At 33.9% G+C, this 17703-nt stretch overlaps 1 protein-coding gene across 1 annotated transcript; it reads right to left on the bottom strand.

Annotated features, from left to right (window-relative positions):
• Positions 1-827: 827 nt before the first annotated feature.
• LOC129682218 (inositol hexakisphosphate and diphosphoinositol-pentakisphosphate kinase 2) lies at positions 828-17242 on the bottom strand (the record flags this gene model as incomplete). The annotated part of the gene is made up of 13 exons (XM_055614464.1): positions 17108-17242; positions 14727-14922; positions 12434-12524; positions 11397-11482; positions 10523-10677; positions 8516-8617; positions 6740-6901; positions 5766-5887; positions 4168-4269; positions 3186-3272; positions 2216-2291; positions 2010-2119; positions 828-913 (listed from the first exon to the last, which is right to left on the bottom strand). Coding segments are annotated over exons 1-13 (1489 nt in total), but the record flags the coding sequence as incomplete, so codon positions are not given.
• Positions 17243-17703: the final 461 nt, after the last annotated feature.

The raw sequence follows: 17703 nt of genomic DNA, 5'->3' as shown, positions 1-17703 counted from the left end.
ATAAACCTGCTAATTTATTATACCAGCATACCCCTAACAGTCTATAAGCCTGCTAATTTATTATACCAGCATACCCTAACAGTCTATAAGCCTGGTCTTTATACCCATAGATTAGTGTAGTCCTCACACCCCGTCAAGGAAACTTTTTCTTTGCAGCAGATGAAGGCCACTATAGAAAACTACAACCAATCAAAATGCACAGTTGTGGAGCCCAGTCCCAAAATATACATCCACAAAACACTCCAACATTTAAGAAGACACTGTAAAAGAAGAAGAAAAGACTGTAAGAGCCAAAGGCTCAGGGAGTGTGCTGTGAAATTGTGTTTCTTAGTAACTTCAGAAGCTATACACATAAAGTCTCAATAACATGACTGCCTAATGTTAAGCTGAACAAAGATGACACAAATGAACATACCAAGCTAGACAAGAAAAAGCCCAGGAGGCCTCAACCCTACACAAAGAACTACAGGCAACTGAGTGGAGATGGGAAGAGCACAACAATTCATCCAGTAACAAATGGTTAGCCCTGAAAACATACATATAAGCAAAAAAGAGGCCATGAATTTGAAGGCTAGTGAGGGGTATTTTGGAGGGTTTGGAGGGAGGAAAGGGGAGAAATGCTCTAACTAAATTATAATCTCAAAAATTAAAAAAAAATTCTATGTTAAAAGGATAGAAACACAGGTAAAAAAAACAATAATCATTTTAATTGTTTTTCATGAAACACCAATCCCAAAGGCTATTGAGCAGAAAATGATCCAAGTCAGCAATTTAGAGCAAGTTATTACATACACATATTTCCAATAGGGATTAAAAAATGATATTACCTTCCTCCTCACTGGACGTTTTAGGACAACCATGAGGGAGATAGGTCAATTGGACCTTACGATTTATTCCAGAAAAATGACCATACCTGAAAAAGAAAATGCAAATTTGATTGTAAAATATTAATAAAGTATTGACTGATTTTCTAAGAAAAAAATTAAAATAAATGGATTAAAAACTAATTCTCTTCTACTGTTTTGGTAGATTCTTCAAAAACACCCTAGTCCAAAACCAAAAAAAAGTAGTAATAGCTAATCATTCAAACCCACTGAACTTTTTAAAAAAGTATTTTGATAAAAGCTAGACAATTCTGAAAGCATGCAGCATATCTGTGTGTGTATGTGTACATATATACACACACACACACATACACACACACACACATATATATATACATACATACACACACACACAAACATATATATGTATATTTACAAATATATATATAAAAGACCTGGAGTATAAGAAGGATTGCTATGAAATGTCATCTTGTGGACAGAAATTGGTTATTGCATCCTAAACTCACAAAATCCATAGTTATCAGCACAAGAAGAGGCCCGAGAAAATTCTGGTCTGGGTAAGGTGCTCCCCAGGCCCTATCATGACTAAAGCCTCTATAAGCTAATGGCTTCTAGGAAGGGAGAATCATTCTTTCTTCAGAATATGGTAATGGGTAGGTTTCCCACACTCCAGTGGATACCCCACAGCCATGCATATATACAGTTAGTGCTAATTGGACTTAATAAAAATCACAATATTAGGGGGAAGATATGCTGGTGGAGAATGGAGGTAGTTGAAGGGGAAATGGGAAGTACACACATAGGAAATTCTCAAAATTAACAGAAAGATGTTTTAAAATTAAGCAGAATTTGAGTATCATTAAAGGATATAAGAAGTCACTCATAAAGGATATAAGTAATCACTCATGTAAAGCTCACAAGAGAAATGCTGATGGGAATCAATTTCTGAATGACAGTTCAAAGACTTTTAGCTAACGAGGTCTCAACCTAAGATTTCATCAGCTTCATTCTAAGTATTCAAGAAGGTACAAGGAAAATGCTTGCTTGCTTCCTCCTCACTGAAACAGTAAATCTAAAGCAGCAATTCAATAAAATAGCATATTTTGTTACATAAAGTACACAGGAGAACTGTACAGTAAGGAAGATTGTCAGAGAGGTACTCACATCTCCAACACAGTCTTAAGTTGCTCAAGTTTTGACTTGTTTTCTTCAATTTCAGAGTCATTATTTTGCCCCAGCTCCATAAGAAGCTGCCGTGCAATATCCAGGACTTCCTATGTACGTTAATAAAGAGTTTGAATTTTTATGTAATTTCACCATAAAAAAATAAAATTCAACATACATAAAAGAAAAAAACAACAACAACTTGCCTGTAATTGTTTTGGCTTCTTGAGTTTTAACTTCCCTGATTTATATCCATCACACTTTTCAAAAAGATCAAAAAACCTTATAAAAGAATAGAAGACAGTTAGTCATTTGCAATAATTAGTATTATTGCTATGATGCTGGGCGTGGTCATGCACACTTATAATCACAGCATTCAGAAAGCTGAACCACAAGGATCCTGAGTTCACCATCAGCCTGGGCAACCCTATTAAAAAAGAAAGATAGCAAACTAAAGTGCTGACAATATAATCAACCTAATAAAAACAGTAGATATGGGAATAAGGTTTATGCATATAAGTACTATGTTTCTTCTTTCACACAACCTTGTTTCCTCTACTTATACTCCCTGCCAAAGACTTTTGTTACATATTACCCAGTTGGTGTCTACCGCCTTGGCTCCAGTGATCTTCTTGCCTCCATCTCTGAAACTCAAGTACGTATGTTTTGTGGTATCTGCTCCTTTTTTACTGATAAAGCTCAATACATGCCTAAAGTGCTTGTTCATGATGAAAGTAAAATACTGCTAAATACAAATGTTTCTGTTGTCAATGGATCATGTGCCAATACATACTTAATGGCTCAGGCTTCCATATTTTATCATCTCCAAATCAAACACTGAACAAAAATGGGAGTTTTCTACCAACTTGCTTCTGGAATGTTTAGATGCTGTTTGTCACAGTACAATGCAAGAAAATAATAAACTAAGAATAAGTAGAATATATATAATCATAATAAATGGAGGGCACAGTTAAAGATACATCCACAATAAATTTTAGGTGCTAACACACACAAAATACTTTAAATGAGTTTGTATGCATTCAGTGGTTTAAATATTTTCATGATCAAAAAAACAGTAGGTTAAAAATATTCTGTCTGATGCATCAACTAAAAGAGCTCGTACTGACAGAAATCTTAAATCACACGTGAATTAGTGAGATTTCTCTTAGGACATACTTTTGATGCCTCACTTCCATTTTCATTTTTTGTTTTGGTGTTCGATCCCCATGTCGTATGACAGCTATGACACATCGAAGTTCCATCCTAAAAATGACAAAAAAATACCCATGTTTGCAATTCCCAACATCAAGGTTTTTTCTTTGATTTAACTTTGAAAACTAAATCCTACAACAGGTTACAAAGCCAGAGAGAATATTCATTTATGCAGCATTACTTCTTTAGAGGTGGTGACAGTAACCTGGGATAAATTACATGGACTCTGGCCTTAACTTCGTTAAACACCTGCCCTGTTGTCTTAGCAGCAGATATACCATTAAATCAAAGTAAAACTGGCATATAATGGCTGCCGTATTTATTTATTTAGCATATCTTGTCATCTAAGAAAAATTATTCAAAATTCGACTTAGAAAAATGTTTTACGGTACACCAGAGTGAAAAGCTACCATTTCAATTTTCAAAGTGTAAACAACTGAACATGTTCCTGAAAGATATCAATATAAATTTGAAAATGCTGCCTCAAAAACATACAGTCCTCCCAATTAGGACTTTTCAGAATATCTATATTTCACATGCTAATATATGTCTCTAAACTTGTGGCTATGAAGTCTTCAGTCAGATCACTTGACATTAAACTGAGTGATTTCTCTAGCAGAGGCTATCAAACACTCTGGCAGAATCAGTCTGACTTATTTACCTAAAGATAAAACTAGACAAAGACAAAGCTGCATGATGATAGATGCCTGAGTAATGCACCAAGAGGCACCCCTCTGTGGTTACAGGTTTTGCTACATGCTTGCTCAACCACGTTGTAGGATTTCAAGGTAACGGTCTAAGTTTTAGTTTGCTATACTCTTGTAAAAACATATCTTCAAACTGAATCACAGGAAAATATACATAGTAAACTAAGAATCAGAAGTTTATTTTTTACTGAAACAAGACAGACTAATTACCGAATGAAAAATGAATACTTGAAACTTACATAGTTCCAGATGTAGTTGGTACAATTGGAATATCTTCAGCTTCTAGGGGTATTGACCAGGGGATATGAAACTGTGGCGCAAGCTCCCGCATTACAATATTGCTTTAGGACCAAAAGAATGTTATTAAAAATTAGTTCATTCAAAAATAGAGCCGAGTATTTAATTATGCCATGATAGAAAACCATAAGAATTTAAGTCAAACTACGTAAAGGTTATATTACATAAAAAATTTCTCATCACTTAAATTGAACACCCTAACAAAATGCCACATATTTTCAATGTGTTGCTTTAATTACATTACTCATTAAATGTATTTTTTATCATTCATTAACTACCTGTTAAACACCGATTATACTATTTTTCTGTGTGTGAGATACTACTGAGCATGGAAACCAGAGTCCTATGCACAGAGGACTTTTTCACTGATGTGTATCTCTGACAAACTTATTCTAAGTATGATAATTTCTAACAAGCCATTACTATGTTTTATTAATAGGAGGAACAATGAAAATGTTTAAATAATTGATTTGAAGGGTTGAGAGATTTCTCAGTTGATAAAGTGCTTGCATTGCAAGTATGAGAACCTGAGTTTGAACCATACTATGCTCAGTTTAAAAAGAAACAAAAGGGCAGGGCATGGTAGCGTGTTCTTTTGTAATCTTGGTGTTGGGAAGGCAGAGACTTGTGGATTCCCAGAACTAATATGCTTTACCCACTAGGAGAGTCCAGGCCAGAGAGACGTGAGAAACCCTATCTCAGAAAGAGTAGATGCTAGATAAAACTGACCACAGCTCCTGCACACACTTGAAAAAGCACCCTTACACAGTTATATACATAAACGCACAGTGCATACAAACTCACTTTCCATCTTTGCCTAGCTCCCTTTTTCTCCATTTCCTCATTTCTCTTCTCACTCTCATACATACACATAACTTATTTTTCTTCTTCTTAGCATGCATTCATACTAAAACTTAGTAAGACAGCCCTGCTTTTAATTTCTCTTTATTGAAAAGCTTACACTTTTGAAGCACAGTACAAAAGCTGACTCTAATTACCTTACATGATTTTTGTCATATATGCATAGAAAATCTTAAAGATACTTCTTGCTTAAATAATCTTCTGAATTGAGATATAAAGCACTAAGACAAATGAGACATAAGTGGTATTTCTACACATGGTATTTTCTTTTTCACTTATTTATAGTCTTATTAGGACAGCAAGTAACACATATATAGAAAGATGTCATGGAAAAGAATCCTAAATTTCAACGTTTTTCTGTATTACTCAGGTATCTTATTTTAGGAGCATTTACTTTATACCATTAAGTAGGTTAGTGAAACATTTCAAATATATAAGTAAAATAAAGGAATGCTGTATCAAATAATCCCAAATTATAGCAAAATCTATGAAGTGAAATTGTTAGAAGCAAATAATTCATTAAGCTGTCCTCATAATCTGAAGCACAACTCAGGATCTGGCATAGTTTTGGAGGTATCTTATGGATACTGAATATTATTCTACATTTATTTAAAGAGCTTCCATGGCTTAACAAGCACACAAAGGTAAACAGAAGAAAAATAAGTGAGTAAATTCTTACCCAAGAATTTTTGCACAGTCATCATAGTACTTCATGGAATTTTTCACAAAACTGAAGCCATTTACATCACAGACATAGGACTGTCCATTGGCCCGTAACAAATCAAAACCACAGACTGTTTGCTATTCAAAACAAGAAATTTTAAGGTTTCATTTAAAAACATTACATATTATAAAATACCTAGCAATATATTATTATATGAAGGTTATGAATAATCATAACCTTGAGTACTCTGTACATGTATTATGTATTCCATTATCATGAAAACACAAAACAATAGTAATAATCTATGGAATCTGAGTACAAGAAAACAATTTATAAGAATGCATTACAATTTATTTACAGACTAACATTCTTCTCACAAAATTACATAAAAGTAGTATTTTAAATTAACAATCAGTAATATAATTAGCTTAAGTTATGAATCTGGAATAGGCCTTTGTTAAAAAGATTAAAATGCATCCTTTATTAAATGCAAGTTGTACTACTTTTACTTGAACACTGTATACTACTAATTACATAAATTAACAGCAGAGAAGAGCGAAAAGTCAAGTACAGAAACAAAGAGGTTTCTTTAAAAAGGGTATTTATAGTGTTCTCAAGAATACGTTTTACTGTGTATTAGGCAAAAGTATTGAGAGCTAATGATAAAACAACGAAGATCACTTTTAATCTACCAACTTAAAACTATGCTAGGCACTGCCACAAAGTAGCAGTTAGTGGTGTTATTCTATAATTTTAATTTTTGCCTAACTGAATAAGGTTTATTACTTTTCTATAATACAAAAATATAGTGGTAATATAGGAAAATGATGTCGGCGCCACAGGAACACCTACATACATACATGAGCTCAAATATACTAACTACTTACTCAGCATACTTCTCTAATTAAGTCCGATAATGGGTAGTACCCCCCCAAAAAAAAAAAAAAACTTAGAATACAAGGGTCTGCATGATGTACACAGCATCCTACCTTAAAAGCAAGGCAGACTTTCCACGCAATCAGCTTCTCCCGTGCATTGAGAATGACAGGGTATCTTACTTCTTTCCCTTCACTGTCTCTTTCTACCTTGCCATCAAGAGCTGGAGATTTTCGAGCTTCAGCATGAGCATAGTCTGGACCCACAGTATAAACCTTTCACAAAATTTAAATATATACAGTATATATTGCTGATTAAATATATAACCAGAAAACAAGAATTCAAAGAAAGATATCTATTTATGATAGTTCAGAGGCCAAACTATTTAAAGACACACCTTTCTATTTTATATACTATGATTTTCAATATATCAGAAAAGGTTAAACAAAATTACTTACACAGCATAATGGGATCTTATTCTCTGTATAAAACTACTAAACTGACCATTATAACGCTAAAACTCTCTATGTGTAATACCAGAAAGATACGTTTCTTAAATAGGGATAGAAGAAATGGCTACAAGATTTTTAAAGGGTGGGGGACTAATGTAAAGGGAGACTGAGGAAAGGCATTTTATACAGAGGTAATAAATAGAAAGGACAGAGAAATGAAGCAACACAGGGTATTCTGGGAAGGGAAAAGGATTTGAATGCAGTGTGTACTGCACAAAATGGCATTTGTTAGAAGAAAGGTGAGGAAATAGCTTATATAGCAGTTTTGTAAACATGGATGTTATCCTGTGGTCAATGAGAATTTACCAACAAATTTTAAAGGGCAGGTTCAAGATCATATTTAAGCTTAGAAAGAAGAGCCTAGTCAGAGAAAGGCTGGGAAGAGGCAAGCTTCATCAGTTACCAAATGCAAAGGTATTTTTATATTGCATTACAGTTATCACAGAGCCACATATCACTGACATTAATCACTGTTTGGTAAATGGTAGGTAGCTACTTGAATGTTCAGCCTGATAAATGTACTTACTCATCAGCCTTTAAAGAACTGTATGTATTTGAAACTTTGACTAAGCATTTTTATAACATTCACTGAAATCCATCATCTTTGTAATACTGTGTGTTTTACTTTAAGCCTTTAAGAACACTTAAAAGGAGTCCTTAGGCTTCCAACTGTCATAAGTCTGGACTAAAGAGCTTAATGTCAGAATGCTTGCCTGCCTCACATAAGAGCCCATGTTCCATCCCTAGTACCAATAATAATAACAAGAAAATTAAGAAAAATAAGTAGAAGCTAAATTGTTCCCTTTCTCTAAAATAAATAATAAACTCAAAATATAAGCTAAATGGTCTCTATGATTTATATGGTCTTATGATAGTTGAATTTGTGAATTTTTGATGTGACAAGGATGATGCAACATTGATTTACTTCCAGCTGAAATTATCCTTTAAATTTTTATTACCTTCTTGTTTACTGACAATATAGTATCATTCCCTCATGCTATAGGACAGCAGCAATTAGATATAGCTTTTGCCAGTTGTGCAATTACAAGCAAAATATAATCATGTTCTACATGGAGTGCACCATGCCACTAAGTTATGATGTTGATAAGGTTAGGTTTGTTAAATGTTTTTGGTTTTTTTGAGAAAAGACAGGTCCTCTGGTATGGAAATGGATATGTAGCAAAGGCTTACCTCAAACTCAGGATTCTCCTGCCTCACATCTCAGTGCTGGGATTGTAGGCTATGCTACCGTACCCAGCTAACATAGTGTTCTGAAGTTAACACAAAGGTTATCAGGACATGACCCAATATTAGTCAAGGGGTATCTGTACTTCAACTCATCATGTCGTAATCAGCCCCATCCTAAATACATCTTACCTTAACATCAGTACCATCTGTAGGCATAAACTCTTCATATATATATGATCCCGTTTTTCGCACATTGCTTTCTGGGGAATATACACTACTTCTACTGCCAATCTAGAGAGAAAAGATGTCCATCAATATAAGTAAAGTATCCTCATTTTTATAATATAGCTAAAATATAACTTTTATTTATTATCTACTGTAGACACTCTAATTCAATAATTAAAATAATTTTAATTCATGAAGCTTTAAAAACTTATTTGGCAGTATGTATTTCTACTGTACTTGTTATGTAAATATAACAAAAATGCATAAAATATAATTCAAAAAAATCATGTTTCTAGGTGTTAAAGATCTTGAGAGATCTAGCTGCTCTTTCAGGAGACTGCAGCTCCTGGCACACACATCAGTCAGCTAACAACCACCTGCAGCATCAGAGGTCTGATGCCCTCTTCTGGCCTCTCTTGAATGTATGTAACACACACACACACACACACACACACACACACACACACACACACACAGTTGGGTCTGTTTATTTTTGTTACAGAGTTTCCACTATGTAAGCAACATTTCACTTTACATATATATGACTAGGTTGTTTGCCAAGCTTCTTGTGTAGTACAGTGGTAATGCTTTAAACATTCTTAAGACATATGCTACATATGTAATTATTTTTCTAAAAATTTCCTAGGAGGTTCATATTCATTCATATCTGTACTTACACACATACTGCCAAAATCTTTTAAAAACTGTTATCTGAGTCTCACAAGCAATATATGAGAGATTTCTAACTGGTCTAAACTTCTTAGTCTCTATTTGGTATTTTTAATCTTTACCACTATAGTGGATATTTAGATGGCATCTGGTCTTCTGTTTAAAATTAATTTTCATTTTATATGTATTAGTGTTTTGTGTGCATGTATGTAAGTGCACCACATGCATACAGTGCTTGTGAAGGCTAGAAGATGGCATCAAATCTCCTGAACTGGAGTTGCAGATGGTTGTGACCAACCATAGTAGGTCTGTGAGCCCACTGGGGTCCTCTGCAAGGGCATCAAGTGCTCTTAACTATTGAGCCATTTTTCAAGCTCTTTGCTGTAACCTTAACATGGAAATTCATGCCTATGAGTGCATCTTTAATTTTGATACATTATTAAATTATATTAATAACAGACTGAATTCCTGCTAACATTTTTGGACTGGGTTTATTTCCCAACTACCTAATTAAAAAAAAAATTCTTAACATTCCAAAAAGTAACATGATACCATTATACTTCAGATCTGATTTGCATTTGTTTTATTATGAGAACAATTAAGCATATACTTAAATGTGTAAAAATTACTAATACTACTTTTTGTATGAATTGGCAATTTTTCCATATGATTTCTCCAGAAAGGAGCTTATCTTTAATTCAATTTCCAGTCTGATAGAAATACAAGTGGGAGATTGAAGAATACAACTTTCCTTGTATTCTGAAGGCAGGAATTTTGTTTACAAAATTGTGTAATTACACTTTCTATGGTAACTTGGATGGGAAATGTCCCTCACAGACTTAGGTATTTGAACATTTGCTACCCATTGGTGTCTCAGTTTGATAGGTGTAAGAGCCTGACTGCAGAAGTGCCTCCCTGGGGGCGGGCTTTGAAAAGTTAAGGCCTCTGGTGTCCTTTCCTGTCGGTTCTCTCTACTTCAGTTTTGCCGTTAGAGAGCAATCAGCTCTCAATTCTCAGCTCTCTGCTCCTGTTACTACAGCCATGCAGCAGCTAGCTGCTAGGCCTCTCTCACCAGAATGGACGCTTATCCTTTTGGAACCCTAGAAGTTGCTTTTGTTGTGGTATTTTATCAGTGTTAACAGAAAGTACTTTCTGGAAGCATTATGTGTTTCATAACTTTCCTCTAGATGATGACAGTTCAGTATCTCACCTCAGTTTCTGAGGCGCTTGATGACCCTCAACAAATTTGAGCAGACTGTACAGAAGAATGCAGACTACTCACAGAAGGATTACAAGGCTCACCTTCCTGAAAAGCCTCTGACTCCCACCTCCGGCGGATGTCGGGTAGTAAATGTAAACATTGTGGTCTTCTGCACTGACTGGCTTTTCTACAAATGGCTTTTGGAAGATTTCCCCATTTACTTCGACATGATCTTCTCCTTCAATCAGACTGCATTCTACACACAAAGCATGAGAGCAAGACACATCACAGACTGTTACGTCACCTATATAATAGCTTTACAGGAGCGAAAGCAAAATTTTAAGCTTATAGTAAAACTATGTTCTGCTTAGCAGACAAAATTAATCAGAACTGGGGAGGCAGCACAGCAGCAGAGTAGAGGCCTGAATAATATGTGCGAGGCCCTGGGCTCAAGCCTCAGTACCTTGAAGAAAAGGAGCCCACCCCAAGACAAAGGACTCCAGGCAACCGATGCTGAGAGAATAAGAGTTAGCCTTAACCAAGGGTGAGCTTCCTAAATGATTATCCAGTACCAGTGGTCAGCCCTCAAACCATAAGTTACAATTATACGTACAATGAACATGGAGACAATTCCTATATTATTAATTATCAGTTAGCGCATGTATATTGTTTTGTTTTGTTTCCTGGACAGAGTCTCATAATATGAAGTCCACCTGGCCCACTGAATATGTACTGACTCCAACATTAAGTTTCCTATCAGCCCGCCCAATCCTTCTGAGTACTGGTATACAGACATGAACCACCATGAAAGGACCACAATGTGGTATGTTAACTAAACACAACATTCATCTGTTTAACTCATTAAGAAAAACTATTAAATAGGGTATTATGAATTCTGAAATTATTTCTACTTATTGTAGGGAAGCAGCAAAAAGTACATAAACAGCCAGAAGGAAGAATGCTGAGTTCTCTGACCTTTCGGGTTATTTGGATCACGGTTCAGAATTGCATACCGAGGAAGCAGGATGCCTTCAGCTTGAAGAATGCTATAAACGTCTCTTCTAAAGAAACAGAAAAGCTTCCTTAGTGTTCTACTTTCTATTTCCCAATATATTATGCTCCCATACCAGTAAATTATCACTCTTTAATACCACATAAAAGACACAAATATCTACTTTGTGTTTTTCTAAGTATTTCAAATATCAAAGTGCTTCTAACAAAATTTTCACCAAAATGCACATAAAATAGTTTTTGTAGCATATCAAAAGACTACACTTTAAAAGAATGTACACAGATGAAGAAAATCAAGTAAGACTAATATATCACAAAGGCAGAAGAATATTGTCTAATTACTAAAACCCTTACCTTAAAACAATATTTAATGCTATAGAAAAACGTCCACAGTATACTAAGAGAAAGGTGATTCTACCCTCACATGAAATTAATATATACATATATATATTTCCATGTAAGTAATATAAGTAAGCTCATGTTATAACACAAAACTAGAATGCTCATAGAAAATAAGAATTATATGTAGCTACAAAAACAAAATATTAATTAAATGAAGCAGACAAACACATACTTTCATCATTTCATATAGGTGTCTATGATCATGAATGTTAAGATACACAGTAAGAAACTGTTGTGATGGGTACACTTCATTATAAAAATCATCAGTTACAATGAGTGAATGCTATGTCTTAATCATAAGTCATATAACAGGAAACTGCAATTTTCATGGGTTCAATACGCTTTGGAAATCAAGCAAATGTGGTCCAATTCCTTGTCCCACTATTTGGGAGACTACCACTTATTTAGGTGAATGATTTCCTCAATTCTCAAGGTTCCTCATCTGCAAAGTTTGCTAACAAACATCTACTTCTGTGTATTATTTTAAGGATGCAATGAACTAACATTTGTGAAAGCATCTGATGCTCTGTCAGCATACACTAATTACTAAGTAAGTACTGATTTCTTTTCCTCTTAATTCAGCCAGCTTCACCACTCACCTATCTTGTATGAGATACTGCATATTCAAGTCATTGATTACAAATGGATTCCTGAGTTTTGCATAGGCAACTGCTTTGTCCAGTGGAAATCCTAAGAACACATATTATTATCATATTCTGTACAATCTCAACATAAGCCAAAATCTATAAATTTATCAACTTCAATATGCTACCTCCCCTAAAAAAAATTTCATCATGTACATAACCTTCTATAAAAGATATAAAATAACCACTATAGAATTTTTATTTAAGTTGTACTGTTAAAATTAGTTTTTCTTAGTGATTATCATTGATTCAGCACACCAAGTCACTGGCTATGACATGTTAGCCTGTATCTGCCTATTTAAAGACACCTGATAGAAAGATAAGATTATTTCATATATCAAGGGAAATCGATGAATAACGTGTTTCATATTACTTGATTTTTAAAACTATTCTCAATATACAATTTCCTTTTATTTGATATTTTAATGTCAGTAAATATGAACTAGTTGACAGTACCTTTAAAAGTAGAAGCAAATGCAAAAATGGATTTATACAAAATAAAATGTATAAAAGATAAAAATATGAAAAGAAGCATGCTGTTCCTGGGTCACCATTAGGATATAGAAATTAATTCTTTAAAATTTCTAGACTAGTAAAATGATTAACAATAATGAAAATGAGTCAAGTGTAATGATATGGCTACAACAGATTTGAAAAAAATATAAATTTCCGAAATTATATTTACTCTCTATATTGCCACTAAAATTCGCCAATGTATCACAATAGATGAGAGCACAAATCAGTGCTGAAATCCTGCCTGTCTAGCTATATAAGGTTGAACAAACTTATCTATCATGAAACTCAAGGCCAGCTGTAAATGAGCATGACACCCATCTAACCAATAGGACTCTTGTAGAATTAAAACCTTTTTAATGTATACAAGATACTTGGAAGGTTTGGTATTATGTTCCAAAGAATGATAGCTTTTACTGTCCTTACGTGACAACTCTTTCATAAGTATCTTATTTATGGAAGATAAAAACCAGTCAGCAGGACAGTGGATGATTTAACAGTGAACATTAACTGCTAGTGAGGACATGACATTTTTGCAGCACTACAAGAAATTTTAGAAAGGTTAAGTATTAAAATTCTAATTAAAAAAAAAAGGCTATGTTCAGTTAAAAAAAAAAACTTATCCCTAAATTACCCTTATTTTTTTTTTTTTAATAATGCATTAAGGCGTAGCTGGACTCAAATTACAAATCTTAACAGTTAAAGTATAAGAATTTTGCACTTGTAAATGTCTCAATGTCATAATTTCAAGCTTCCCATCAGAACTAAGCAAATGAAAATCACCTGCCATCAGTTCCATGATTTCTTTTTATTAAAGAAAAAAATTCTCTCTTACCATTGCATAACATATAGAATATGTCCTTAGACACGGCAGAGAGCTTTTAGGAGCTAGTAGCCTCACAGAGAGAACCATATCATGGTTCATAGGCAGGAAATTTAAATTTTTCTGAAAGAAAAAGCCTCAACCAACCAAGATCAAAGATGGGCTTACTGAAAAATGAAAATGAATTTTAACTATCAGTATTTAAAAAAAATTTTTTTTAGCATAGTTCACAACTATTTTGGGGGGAATAACAGAATGGTTAATATAGAAAAAAATTCTAAAACTTACAAACTTAATGGGAAAATCAAGTAATTTACAAAATTTTTAAAATTTTCAGAGATAGTCAGCAATAATTTTGATTATTAGATTTTACTATAAGGCAATACTCAAACTTAACTGATATTTACGTTCAATTAAAAATGTAAAGATGCCCTAAAATTTTAATTGAAAGTTCTTCAGAAATAAAAGTATGTACACTTATATAAAGAACACCAGGCTATGTAGTAGAAATATAGGGCTTAAAATATTCAATAATTCAAGAACTTATCCACAGATATATGCAAAAAAGGCATATGTCTGATCACAACTATATTTTAATAGTGAAGACTAGGAGTTATTCAAATGTTTGGTTATTAGTTAACTATGTTATACATTTACATAATACACAATATTAAAAGTGTGATGTGGAAAATTTGATAAAAATCTAAGAAAGGCTAAATGTAAAGTTACGTATAACATCAACGCTAAATTTATATAAGACACATAGAAAAAGATTAGCAAGAAATATAACAAAATATCAACAACCCTTATCTGTGGGTTAGCTTCAATTCTGTTTTATCCAATATTCTACAATTAGTATATATTATTTTTACAACCACAGAGGATAAAACACCCCTGTCCACCATATAATACCTTTAGAATGGAAAGAAATAAGACAATCACATAAAGGCCAATTTTCCACAGGTTCATTCAAAATCACTTCCTCTTCAAAAACTACTACTGTGATGTACTTAAACAAAGAGATCCGTTCCAGAATTTCCTTCATGGGTTTGGATTTGGATTTCTTTGCCATGGAACATATTCCAACCACAATTTGCCTTTCTGGTGGCTAAAACAGAAAGAAAGCAGAAAGATAGGATGACTTAATAGGCATTCTAAGATATTATTACTATGCTTGTTTTCTCTCAAAAGTAGATGAAGCATAGGAATTAATAATGAAAGTGACATATTTACCACTGAAGTCAGAAAAATTCTATTAGTTATAATACTTTACAATTAAAATAAATTTTTACAAAGATTTGAAAAAAAAAAACAATTTGTTACTGTTTTCAATTAACTTTAAAATATGAACAAACATTCCTTCTTCAACTGCTTCTGCGTTTATTTATCTTCAGGCAGGAAAAACAAAAAAACAAGAGCAAAAACTCACCTACTCCAACTAAAAGCCCAGACAGAAGAGTCGGATAAAGAATTCTGTTGTCTAAAATCAAACGCATTTCCAAAGCTACATAGTATTAAGTCTTCTTGTAGACTGAGCTGGGACAAAGCTGGTCATAGAGAGCTTTCTGAGTCAGAGAAAGGCTCACTGCTGAAGAGAAGGTGCCAGTGATCTTTGAAACCCCCTTCAATATTCATACTTGGCAATCCTATTTAGTGGTCTTGAATCTTTGTATTTTTTACCAAATCAACTTTAAACTTAAATACACACACCATATATACAGTAAATTCTGAGGATCTCACATGCTCCTAAAATTCCTTTATTTTCATTCTGTATTCTTTTCATCTTGGTCTTTGCATTCCGGAGCTCAAGAGTTCTATCAACTATATAAATCCAAATCTACTCTTCATATAACATAATACAAAGCAGTTCAAACGTGGATCATTAAACTTCCTCTTAAATGTAGCAATGAAAATTTTGGGATTAAATTGTCCATTTCACATCCAGAAAAATAAATCTACATTGCTTCTAACATAAAAACTGGAGTTCAAATGAATACTAGATTTCTGGAGTTCAAATGAGTACTAGATTTGATTATGAATCAAACAGACTATAAACAATAACTATCTTGGGGTCTACTATGTCTGCTTCGTCTTATCATCCATCTTAAGGCTCCCTTTTTATTTTATTCCTCATCAAAAATCCTAAAATGGTTCATTATAATCTTCCTAAAGGAGATTCCACAGGTCTGCTCTACTATTTATTTTGTAATGCTATGACAGAATATGTGACAAAAAACATTAACAGGGTTTCTCAAGGTTCAGCCCACAGTGGCTCAGACAGAACATCTTTGCTACAGAAAACTTTCTCCTGCTGTGAGTCAGAACGAGCTAAGAGTGTGATCCCTACCTAGAGGAGCTAGAGCTGCTCAATGGCTTAGCCCCAGTGACTTCTCTATGAACAATTCTGCTCTCCTGGCATAGGACCTAAGTAACTGTCTAACTGCTACTGCAGTCAGATCTCACCACTTTAACCAAGTGTGACAGGTTTTTATTTTTAAATAACATTCTATTTTTAATTTGAAATTTAAGAAAAATCACAGCTGGCTCTTTGATCACCTCCCCCTGAGGGGGAAGCAGCCTTACCAGGCCACAGAGGAAGACAATGCAGCCAGTCCTGATGAGACCTGATAGGCTAGGGCCAGAAAGAAGAGGAGGAGGACCTCCCTTATCAGTGGACTAGGAGAGGGACATGGAAGATGAGGGAGGGAGGGTGGGATTGGGAAGGAATGAGGGAGGGGGCTACAGCTGGGATACAAAGTGAATAAATTATAATTAATAAAAAAAATAAATAAAATTTAAAAAGAAAAATCAACACATATTTTATATCCGTATTTCAAATCAGTTCTCAAAATAAAATAATCACCACCTGCGAACAAGAACAATGATGAATAAGAAGCACAGTAGACAAGGAAATGAATAGAAGAGATGTGCTCCACTTCTAAGATGCAACATGGACAAGACATTCTGATTCATCATTTTCTCACACTCACAAAAGCCGGCCTTTGAGACAGTCTTGTCAAACTTCATAATGTAGTTATGTCATTTCTTAATGTCTTACTGAACAACTCTAAACTGCCATTAAACTACTTAAGGATCTTATCTCTAAGCTATATTTATCATACTTTTTAATTGCCTGTTAACTCAATATTAATTATATCTTTTCAATTTAAAGCGTTTTAACAAACTTGCAGATTAAAAAGTTGTCCTATTTAAAATCACAGCATTCATTTGCATTTACGTTAGTGAAAGCTCTGTACTATACTGGTTTACCACAGAAGAAGGAAACCACTCACTGACTCATCCTCGTCCTCCTCATCTTCATCTGCATGGTGGAAGAAGCGACGGTAATTTCCAGGGTTGATTTCTGCATCTTCAGGTCCAACAAAGAATCTGGGGGCTTCACTCATTTTTATTTAATTTGATATACATAAAGTTTAAATAATCTATATTAAAGCGGCTTCAAAAAAATAGTGTCAGAACAAAACATTCTTATTATGCTGGCTGACACAGAGGTCTGTACAGTGTTTTCACACAACCACATGAAATGTGCTGACATTTAGTTGGCAAATGCTTCTTTGTTTTCAGATATCATTGTTTCATTGTTGAACTCCAAGTTGCTGCTCTAGCTTAAAATACAAGGACAATGAGGCTACTGCTTCCCTGAGTTGAAATAGCAATCCTTTTACCTAAAATGCAACACAAATAATTAACCTGACAAGCGCTTCAAAAACACTCACATAAAAAATAATTTTAAATGATACTATAAAGTCAGAACCAATAACTTGACAGAGGCCACCAAAATGAAGATATATTTTCCTGCATAAAATTAAGTAATGAAGATTATATTCCAGAAAAATACATCAGAGCAAGTGGATAAGATGACACAACA

This window comes from Psammomys obesus, unplaced genomic scaffold, assembly GCF_907164565.1.
Source record: "Psammomys obesus unplaced genomic scaffold, mPsaObe1.curated_primary_1811, whole genome shotgun sequence".
NCBI classification, from domain to species: domain Eukaryota; kingdom Metazoa; phylum Chordata; class Mammalia; order Rodentia; family Muridae; genus Psammomys; species Psammomys obesus.
This window is presented reverse-complemented; position numbering and strand designations above follow the sequence as displayed.